Source organism: Coturnix japonica, chromosome 2 (assembly GCF_054131305.1).
Source record: "Coturnix japonica strain WE chromosome 2, WE-NBRP24, whole genome shotgun sequence".
Taxonomy (NCBI): Eukaryota; Metazoa; Chordata; class Aves; order Galliformes; family Phasianidae; genus Coturnix; species Coturnix japonica.
In genome coordinates, this window is record NC_140664.1 from 139,086,182 (window position 1) to 139,096,461 (window position 10,280).

General features: G+C 61.0%; 1 protein-coding gene across 1 annotated transcript; it reads right to left on the bottom strand.

The window, feature by feature from the left end:
* Positions 1 to 277: 277 nt before the first annotated feature.
* LOC107308661 (uncharacterized) lies at positions 278 to 6,712 on the bottom strand. The gene is made up of 10 exons (XM_085539269.1): positions 6,562 to 6,712; positions 5,996 to 6,122; positions 5,599 to 5,694; positions 4,543 to 5,395; positions 3,686 to 4,021; positions 2,851 to 2,920; positions 2,186 to 2,288; positions 1,849 to 1,941; positions 1,537 to 1,629; positions 278 to 1,478 (listed from the first exon to the last, which is right to left on the bottom strand). The coding sequence occupies exons 1-10, from the start codon at positions 6,673 to 6,675 to the stop codon at positions 286 to 288; spliced, it is 3,078 nt and encodes a 1,025-aa protein (XP_085395395.1). The 5' UTR covers positions 6,676 to 6,712; the 3' UTR covers positions 278 to 285.
* Between the last annotated feature and the right edge of the window lie 3,568 nt (positions 6,713 to 10,280).

Here is a 10,280-nt window from a genome sequence, read left to right on the forward strand (position 1 = left end):
CCTTCGCGCTGGGGCGATGGGACGCGCCGCGAGGTTCCCGTCCCTGCCGGTGGTGAAGGTCGGGTTGGATGCGGCGTCGGGCTGTGGGAGATGCGCGCTCGGTGCCGTTATGGCACACACCGCCCGGAGCGCTCCCCCGGCTGAGCACCACGCTCCGTGAACGCGCAGCTGCTCCGCGACACCGACACCGCTGCGCGGCTGCGTCCCGCCGCTCCCGTTCCACTGCTCCACTGCTTCCACTGGGGGTTGGAACTACATGATTCTTGAAGTTCCTTCCAACCCGGGTCATTCTGTGATTCTGTGATTCTGTGATTCTGGGCTCCTCCCGCTCCGTCTGTGCGCTCCTCCTACTCGCACTTGGAGAGCGGCAGCTGCATCTGCGTGCGGGGCACGAGCAGCGGATGCTCGGGGAATAAGGGGCGGTAGCAGGACAGGACCCTCACCCCGGCGTGCGCGCCTTGGTGCCCGCTCAGCTCCTTCCTGTGCCTGAAGACCCGGCCGCACTCGGTGCAGGGGTAGACGCTGCACCGTGCGCGTCAGGCGGTGCGTCCGCAGGTTTCCTTTGTACTTGAAGCTCTTCCCACAGTCGGTGCAGACGAAGGGCCGCTCCCCCGCGTGGATGCGCCGGTGTTTGATCAGCTCACCGTTGTGGCTGAAGCTCTTCCCACGGTTGGTGCAGGCGAAGGGCAGCTCACCGGTGTGGATGCGGTGGTGCTGCGTCAGGTTGCCGTTGCGGCTGAAACTTTTCCCACACTGGGAGCAGCCGAAGGGCCGCTCGCCCACGTGGATCTTCTGGTGCAGGATGAAAGTTCTCTTGGCACAGAAGCCCTTCCCACACTCAGTGCAGACGAAGGGCCGCTCACCGCGGTGGATCTTCTGGTGCGTGATGAAGTTGGCCTTGCGGTTGAAGCTCTTCCCGCAGTCACTGTAGGTGAAGGGCTTCTCCCCAGTGTGGATGCGTTGGTGCAGCATGAAGGTCTGCTTGGAGCAGAAGCTCTTCCCACAGACAGTACACTCAAAGGGCTTCTCGCCCATGTGGGTGCGTTGGTGCCGCATCAGGTCACCCTTCTGATTGAAGCTCTTTGCGCAGACGCTGCATGCAAACAGCCGCTCCCCAGTGCGCACACGCAGGTGGGTGATGAGGTTCCCTCTGTGCTGGAAGCTCTTCCCACACTCGCTGAAGCCAAAGGGACAATCAGTGCCCCGGTGCTGCCCAGCTGGCTCAGTGCTGGGGGCTGTGGTGGGTTGGTGCCCAGCGGTGCTCACCAGTGGGACAGGCACTGTGCCTGTGCCCACATGGATAATGTGGTGCCCAGGCACAGCCTGCAGGGCCCTCTCTGGTTCCATATCCTCCAGCTCCTCCTTGGAATGCTTCTCACCATCTGCCCACAGAAGGGAACACTGGGTGTCATGGGTATGGCATGGAGCCCCCCTGGGCATCCAGCCAGAGCCACAGTGCAGGGCAGCCCAGCACATCACTGCCAGACCCAGAGCCATTCACCCCCACACAGCCACACAGGGTACAGCTGCACTTACCCAGAGCTCCTTTGTCACCTGGGCACTGGGGACACACGATGCACACCGCCTCCTCCGGCTCCACCTTTACAATGACCTCAGGCCTGGCTTCGCCTGCATGGGCAGAGAGTGGGGCTGTGCCAGCTTGAGTGGAGCAGGCCAGGCCTGTGTAACCCCCATGGGGTGCCACTATCCCTAGGCTGCTGGCACAGGGCAGAGTGCCACCACCCCCAGGACGGCATCACCATCTTCAGGGTGACCACAGGGCTGTGGGCACATGCAGGAACCCATAACACAGCCTCAGGCACTGTGGGCACCCCCAGCCCTGCTCACCAGCAGTGGGGTCAGGGGGGTCCTCATGGTAGCAGCGGTCACTGTGTGAGTCATCCTCAGGCTCTGCTTTGACCACCATCTTCATTTTCACTCCTATCACAGAATCATAGAATTACCCAGGTTGGAAATGACCTTGAAGATCATTAAGTCCAACTGCAGCCTAACCATAGTACCCTAACTCTAACAACCCTCTGCTAAAGGAATAAAAGATGCAGTGGAGCTCATCCACATCCCCATAGAACACCTCACAGCCCATGGGATGGAACTTTGTCCCCAGGCAGCTGACAGGTCTCACCAAGCACCCAGTTCTGCCCAGCTGCCTGCTCTGGTCACTTACTGGTACAGGGAACAATGGGGACGCTGGGGACTCTGGCCCTTGCCTCCAGATCCTGCAGGTACCTAATGTAGGACTCATCCTCTTGCTCCATTTTCAACACAATCTCACAGAATCACAGAATTATCAAGGTTGGAAAAGACCTAGATGATCATCTAGTCCAACCATTACCAATACTTCCCAGCTAAATCATATTCATCAACACAACATCCAAACATTTCTTGAACACTCCCATGGTCGGTGACTCCACCACCTCCATGGGCAGTGTATTCCAATGCCTGACTAACCTTTCTGAGAAGTAATACTTCCTAATGTCCAGCCTGAATCTCCCCTGGCACAGCTTAAAACCATTCCCTCTAGTTCTGTCACCGATTACACGAGAGAAGAGGTCAACCCCCAGCTCACTACAACCTCCCTTCAGGAAGTTATAGAGAGCAATAAGGTCTCCCCTGTCCCTCCTCATGAGCCCAGTCCTTTTCTAGGGAAGAGAAAACCACTTTTGGGTTCCTCATGTAAGAACCGTGTTGGGCACTGGGGGATGAACCCCCTCCCGAGGGTCCTGCAGCTCACCTGTGCCATGGGGGCTGGGGGCTCCCCTGTGCCTCCTATCCTGGGTGTCCTCCTCTGGCTCCATTGCAGGGTCTAAGGGTGACAATAGGAAATCCCACTTGAGGGATCTGCTCCGCCTGGGGACCTAGGAATGCTTGCAACAAGAACCCAGGCACAAGTAGCTGGGTGCTGGGCAGTGGGCACAACAAGGCTCCGGTTATCCCAGCGATGGACCTTTTTCTATGCTGATCGTAATTCCCCTCTTTCCATCCCATCCCATGCCACCCAACCCAATCCCTATCCCCATCCCCATCCCCATCCCCATCCCCATCCCCACCCCCATCCCCATCCCCGTCCCGTCCCCATCCCATCCCATCCCATCCCATCCCATCCCATCCCATCCCATCCCATCCCATCCCATCCCATCCCCATCCCCGTCCCCGTCCCCATCCCTGTCCCCATCCCTGTCCCTATCCCCATGCCATCCCATCCCTGTCCCTGTCCCTGTCCCCATCCCATCCCATCCCAACCCCATCTCATTCCCATCCCATCCTCTGGCATGGGTAACCCAGAGCAATCCCAGCCCCAGGAGTGCCCAAGGCCATGGAGGAGGACCTGGGCAGCCTGAGTGGGTGGAGGGCACACAGCCCACTGTGGGGGTAGGGCGGTGGGGTCCCTTCCAACCCAATTCTTCCATGATTTGTTCCATGATGTGCTCCCGTCTGCACCCCTTGAGGCACACCCAGAACTCACACGGGACGTGGGGGGAAGAGACACTTTTATTTGGGTCCGTGCTTTAGGGCCAGGGGTCCTATTTCTTGGGGGAGTCACAGCTGCACGCCAACCCTGCACCCCCCCGTCGCACTGCTCTCCCCCTTTCCCCTCCCCCTCCTCCGCTGCCTCCCGCACTGTGGACCCCCTTTCCCCGCTCCCTCGCCCTCCCCCAGCTCTCACCGGGGTCGCTCGAGGGGCGACCGCGGGGTGTGGGAGCGCAGACAAAGGCTGCCCGGTGCTTGCCGGGATGCGGGGACACCGCAGGGCACGGGAAAGGGAACATCAGTCTCAGTGAGGACAGGGGATACTGGGGAGGCACGGGACAAAGAGGGGATATAGGGCAAAGGGGGGCACAGGGCACGAGGAGGGGAGCTGGGGAAGGGATGCCCCATCCCTGTCTCTGCAGGGCTCTCCAAGCCAGGCACCCCGTGGGCACTGCACCCAGCTTTGCACATCTCCAAAAGGGTCATCCCAGAGAATGGCCCCAAAAATGGAGGAGTTTCAGCAGTCTGCGTACTGGGGGGCAAGAGGAAAGGGAGGCCTGAGGGCACAGGTGTGGGGCAGGAGCCCAACAACATCCACCTTCACCCCATGGCACGTGGCACCATGCACCAGAGGTGCCCCAATGCCACGGGGTTTGGACAGAGAAAGGGGCATGAGGACAGATGAGGTGGGCACTGCTGTAGTAGGTCCTTTGGGGGTCCCACAGTGTCCTCTGGGGGATCCCGTAGCGTCCCTCAAAGCATCCCATAGGATTCTTTACAGGATTCCACAGTGTCCTTTGGAGGATCCAGTAGCATCCTTCAGGAGAAATCCGAATGTCCTACAGAGTCCTTCAGGGGATCCCATAGGGTCCTTCAAGGAGTTTCATTGGGTCCTTTAGAGGATCCAATTGGGTCCTTCAGGAGAACTCCAAATGTCCTTCAGGGGATCCTATGAGATTCTTTGGGGGATCCCACAGTGTTCTTTGGGGCATCTCATAAGCTTCAGAGGCACTCGTGGGGTCCTTTGGGGGATCCCATTGGGTTCTTCAGGGTCAGGGCTGCCCACCCCCCACCCCGAGGCCACCACCATCACCATGTCCACGCAGGTGCAGGTGCAGTTTGTTTTTGGAGCTGAAGCTGAGGCGGCACTGCGCGCAGGCGAAGGTCCTGCAGCGGCGGTGCAGCCGGCGGTGCGTGGTGAGGCTGGCCTTGTTGCAGAAGGCTTTGTCACACTGCGTGCAGGCGTAGGGCCGCTCACCCGTGTGCACGCGTTGGTGCAGCAGCAGATTCCCGCTGCGGCTGAACGTTCGGCCGCACTGCTGGCATTTGTGGCGGCGCTCGGGCGCGTGGCTGCGCAGGTGGAGCTGCAGACTCTCCTTCCAGGAGAAGCGGCGCCCGCAGCGCCCACAGATGAAGGGCCGCTCCTCGCCGTGCTGCGCGCGGTGCCGGCTCAGGCTGAGCTCATCCTCGAAGCGCTGCCTGCACTCGGGGCACTGCTGCGGTGCTGTGGCCATCTGCCCTTCGCCGTGAGCCTGCGGGTCGCGCCGGTGCCGGTGTCGGTGCCGCAGCAGGTCACCCTTCAGGCAGAAGCTGAGGCCGCATTCACCGCAGGAGTGCCGCTGCTGCCCCCGCTGCTTCTTGTGTGCCAGGAGGTTGCGGTGGTGCCGGAACACTCTGCCGCACATCACGCACTCGTGGCCGGGTGTCGGGTCCCCATGCTCTGCCTGGTGTGTGCTCAGCGCCGACACGTCCTCGAAGCTCTGCTCGCAGACTCCGCAGATCTGCGGCCCCGCAGCACCCGCCAGCTCCCACCCACCCCAGTTGTGGCTCAGCGGGGGGCACCCCGGTTCTGGCGGCACACGGTGTCCCTGGATGGCATCCCCCGGTGTGTCCTCATCCCAGCGGGCTGCAGGGAGTAGAGGCGCTGGGTCAGGGCCACATCCCCATGGGATGACATGGGTAGGCACACAGCACACGGCTGTGGCACAGCTCATGGCATGGCTTGTGGCACAGCTCATCATAGCACATAGCTCAGCACTCACATCCATTATGTGCCCAACCCCCCCAGTCCCCATCCTGTTGCCCCCAGTTCTGTCCCATCACACTCACCATTACCCGCAGGGTCCAGCGTCCCTCTGTCCCCTCCATGTGATGTCTCCCTGGGATCCGTTCCATGGACAATGGAGGGTTTGTTGTTGAGGGAGTCTGGGGAAGTGAGAGTCCTCAGTACCCCGCAGAGACACCCACGGGGCACCATCACCATCACCCGGACCCCCGAGCTGCCCTCAGAAATGTCACTGAGGCCCCAGGGATGTGTCCCGGCAGTGTCACCATCACCGAGGTGCCCATGAGGCACCGGCTGGGGACTGCAGTGCCATGGGGCTGCCATGTGCGGGATGCTGCTGTGCCACTCCTAGTTGTGGCAGCAAACTGGGATGCAGTTGGGAGCAGAGGTGGACCTGGGGCCGGGGGCACTGGGGGGGGGCTACGCAGCGCTGCTCCTTACCCAGACACGCCACCAGGTGGTAATTATCCATCATCACCTCCTGGTACAGATCCCGCTGCCACTGCGCCAGCAGCGCCCACTCCTCGGCGGAGAAATACACGGCCACGTCCTCGAATGCCACCGCTGCCTTTGGGGGAGGGGGGGACGGAAGGGGGGGGTGAGGGTACGGCTGGTACCTGGACCCCCCTGTGCCCAGAACCCTCCCCATGACATGGAGCTGTGGGTACCGGGATGGGCTGTGGGGATGGGGATGGGGTATGGGGATGGGGATGGGCAGTGAGGAAGGGAATGGGAAGTGGGTATCAAGATGGCGGGGGGAGGGTGTGGGTACCGGGATGGGGTTTGAGTATGGGCCTGGGGTGCGGGTATCAGGATAGGGTGTGGGTACGGGGTTGGGGCATCGGGATGGGGGGTGCGGGTACCAGGATGGGGAGCGGGTATCGGGATGGGGTACGGGCACTGGGAGGGGGTGCGGGTGCCGGGATGGGGGTGTAGGTGTTGGGATGCGGTTTGGGTATTGGGATGGGGTGCGGGAACCGAGATCGGGCCCGTGTTTGGGGTCTCACCCGCTGCATCGCTGAGGGCGCTGGGGGGGCGGCACCGGAGCGATGACGGCGGAACCGCAGCCGGGGTGGGCCCGGAAGGTGACGGTGGGGGCGGGACGGGGCGGAGCGGAGCATCTCAGCTGGTGGATGCCGAGCAGCGCTGGGGGAACCGAACCGCCGGGCGCTGTGTGCTGGATGAGGGGCAGCAAATGGGGAAACTAAGGCACTCAGCCCCGCGGGGTGCCTGTTTTTTGGGGTGCAAATGTATTGGGGTGTTCGGGTTGTTGGAATCTCAGGTTATTGGTGTGTGACGTTATTGCCGTGCCATTATTGGGGTGCCCAGTTCTTGGGATCAGAGTATATTGGGATGCCCAGTTACTGGGTACCTGGTTGCTGTGGTGCACCACTTAATGAAGTGCTGTTGGGTTATTGGTTTGTTTATGGCCTGTACCTGGTTACTGGGGTACCCCATGAATGTAGCTCCAGATTATTGGGGTGCTTGGTTATTGAGGCCCCCGGGAAATTGGGCTGTCCATGCTATTGAGATGCTTGGTTATTGGGGAACCCAGTTAATAGGGCACTGAGTTATTGAGATGCTCGGCTGTTGGCATGCTAGGCTGTTCAGGTGCCTAATTATTGAAGCACCCGGGTTATTGGGGTGCACAGTTATTGGGGCCATTGGGGGGGGGGTGATGGTGATGGGCACACAGCTGGGCAGGTCCTCCTAGTGTGCAATGGGATGACAGCAGGACGTGGGAGTGGAGTAGGAATGCATTGGGGCAGGAACGTATTGGGATGAGGATTGAAGCAGGAATTGATTGGGGCGGGAATGCATTGGGGAAGGACAGTGTTGGAGTAAAAATGCATTGGGGCAGCAATATGTTGGGGCAGGAATGCATTGGGTCAGGGATGTGTTGGGGTAGGAGTGCATTGGAGCAGGGGTGCTTTGGGGCAGGGGTGCTTTGGAGGAGGAATGCATTGGGCAGCAGTGGGAGGCGCAGGCAGGCTGTGGATGTGGGGAGATGAACGGCTGGTGCAGATTTCATGTTTCCAAGCCGTAGGGTCCCACACAGCCGCAGAGCTCCTGCAGCCAACAGCGCGTGTGGCAGACAGAGATAACACAGAGAGCTGCATCCCGGTGCTGCAGGTGCCGAGCTAAACCCGTGCCCCAAATCACAGCTCTGAGGGTGGAGCAGGATGAGCAGCAGCACCAGGAGGTGCTTGGGAGGGGGGGGGCTGTGATGGGACCTGCACGCTGTGCCCTGGTTCTGGTGGGAGAGGCCCATGGGGCTGTGTTTGGGTTTGGGCTGCAGCTGACGGTAAGAGCGCATCGATGTTTTGGTGAGCACTGAGCGGTGCTGCACAGAACCGAGGCTGGTTCCGTCCCGGAGGGCTGACAGCCCAACCGAAGGGGTGTCCCTCTGGGAGGACGGCGGTTTGGGAGGAAAATGGGGGGGATGTGGTCACAGCGAAGGCCTTTGTGGTTATGCAATGTGGAGCGCAGCGGGTTGCGGTACGCGGTGAAATCCCCGGCGCAGGGATGAGCACTCACAGCACAACAGATGGGAGCAGCGCCGACACCCCCGCGCCGAGGAAATCACGCGCAGGCGGTGAGAAGGGGGGAGCTGAAGGATTTTCCCGGCGCAGGAGCCAAGTGCTGCTCCCTGCAGCCCGTGGCACAGTGCTGGGGGGAGGGAGGGGGGAACTCCTTTTAGTTTTGTTGCCGCAGAGAATGGGAATGGTGGGGGAGTTTGGTGGGAGGCTGAAGCACCGGAGCTCCATCCCAAAGTTCTGCGGGGAAATTCCTGCCTGGCTGTGCCCGCCTGGTGGCAGCACACGGGCACTGCGATGTGTGCGGTGCGGTGCGGGGCATCGCCAGGCTGTGCCATTCAGAGCTGTGCCATGCGGGTCCTCGTGGCACTGTGCCGTGCTGTGCCACACGGTGCCCAGCAGCACCACCACCAGCCGGAGCTCCGGGCAGGATCCCAGCTCACACTAAGCCACGCTGTGGGCTCACGGCCAGGGGAAGGTGCTGCTGTGGGGCAGGAGCCGTGTGTGCAGCCTGGCGCTGAGATGTTTGTGCATGGGCACACACTCAGCAATGGGAGGCAGACCTGCACCCCGGGTTGCAGCACATCGAATGCTGGGCAGGGACACAGTCCATGCCTGGAGGTTGCCGGTGCTGCAGCAGCAGAGATGTTGAAGTCCCTTTATTTTTCCCTTTATTGCACTCACGATGAGCGCCGTCCCATCGCATGCACATTGCAGCCAGGCAGGAGTTGCCCCTCATGACCCGGCATCCCTTTGGTGATGTCCTGCAGTGCCACCAGCGGCTCAGCCCTGACGTCACCACTGTCCCCCTGACCCTGCCCCCCCCGAGCCAAGGCCCAGCCGTGCCGTGGGGAGCAGCAAACCCTTCAGTGGTGTCAGGGGTGGCTTTGGGCCCCCCCCTCCTCAGGCCCATCTGCTGCCCTATTTGCATCCTGGCAGCCCCCGCACTTCGCTTTCCAGGGAAAGTGATTTTCTTGACGGCCGGCAGATGTGCTGCAGCTCCTCCTGCAAAGCTGCTTCCTGCCCGCTGCGGGCTGCGACACGCGGCCTTCCTGGGGGGCAGATCTGGGGTTCTGCATCCTGTGCTGTTGTGAAGCAGGGCCGGCCGTGCTGCACCTCAGCAATGCTGGAAATGGAGCAGCGGAGCTTTGGGCGGCTCACTGGGCGCTGTGAGCAGCTGTGGGTCTCCCAGAGCCTCTCCTCTCAGCACGAGCACTGCGTGATGCTGATTATGCAGAGGATGAAGTCCTTTTCTGGGCCTTTTTTAGGGCTTTTTTGGGCTGCCCTACTTGTGCCGTGCTGCCGGCCCCAACGTGCACAGCCCACACGTGGTGGTGGCTGCAGCACTGTGAGGTGCTCCGGGTGCTGCCTGGGGGGGCACGGGATGATCTCTGTGGCCTCAGCGCTTCTCTGGGCTTTGTGACACCACTAAAAAAGTGTGAAAAATTGAAGGGGAAAAAAAAAAAAGACTTTTCTTTCTTCTTCCTTTGCTGCTCCAAATGAATCCAGGAGGCAGGAGGACAATCCCCAATTATATCTCTGTGCTGTGGCTCAGGCTGGAGGCGCTGAGCGAATTGAGCACAGTGAGGAGTGTCCATCATCCTCTGCTCAGCACCGTTATGGGGACGTGTTTCTGGGTCTGTGCCGTGGCAGTGCTGCAGTGGGGGGTTGGCTGCCACGTGCCCCGCACTGCGGCTCCGCACCCCGGCATGCTGCAGGAGGCAACGCTGCTCCTTCTGCAGCCACAGCCCCAGCAGTACCGAGGTGTCTCTGCCTATGGAATTCCAAAACCTTCCCCACCTCCCGGGATTATTTGGGCCAAACCAGGCCCCACTCGCACCACTGTGCCACTGTGGGGTTGGTGAGGTCCCTTCCCTCCCCACAGCCCCCATTCCCTGACTCACACAGATGTGGACGCCCCATCCATCGGAGCAGAATCCTCATGCTGAGCTCACGGTGCCGGTGAGGAGGACAGAGGCAGAGTCACGTTCCCAGGGGCAGCGAGGCTGAATGCAGAACTGCTCCACTGAGTCAGAAACGCGCAGCGGGGACTTCCAGCCACAGGTCATGCTTCCCTGAGTCCCACAGTGCAGAGACCACAATTAACCTTTGTGTAATTAGCCTTCCCCAAAGGACAGGACTTCATCAAGGCGGAACAAAGGGCACCTTGAGGGGACGTGGGAGCAGCA

Bases quoted from the DNA above. Each gene is read 5' to 3' on its own strand.
- LOC107308661 (XM_085539269.1), bottom strand. From the start codon at position 6,675: ATGCTCCGCTCCGCCCCGTCCCGCCCCCACCGTCACCTTCCGGGCCCA. The intron at 6,123-6,561 runs GTGAGACCCCAA...CCTCCCCCAAAG, and splicing joins CGCCCTCAGCGATGCAGCGG to GCAGCGGTGGCATTCGAGGA. The intron at 4,022-4,542 runs ACCCTGAAGAAC...CTTGCCCCCCAG, and splicing joins GTGGGGGGTGGGCAGCCCTG to TACGCAGACTGCTGAAACTC.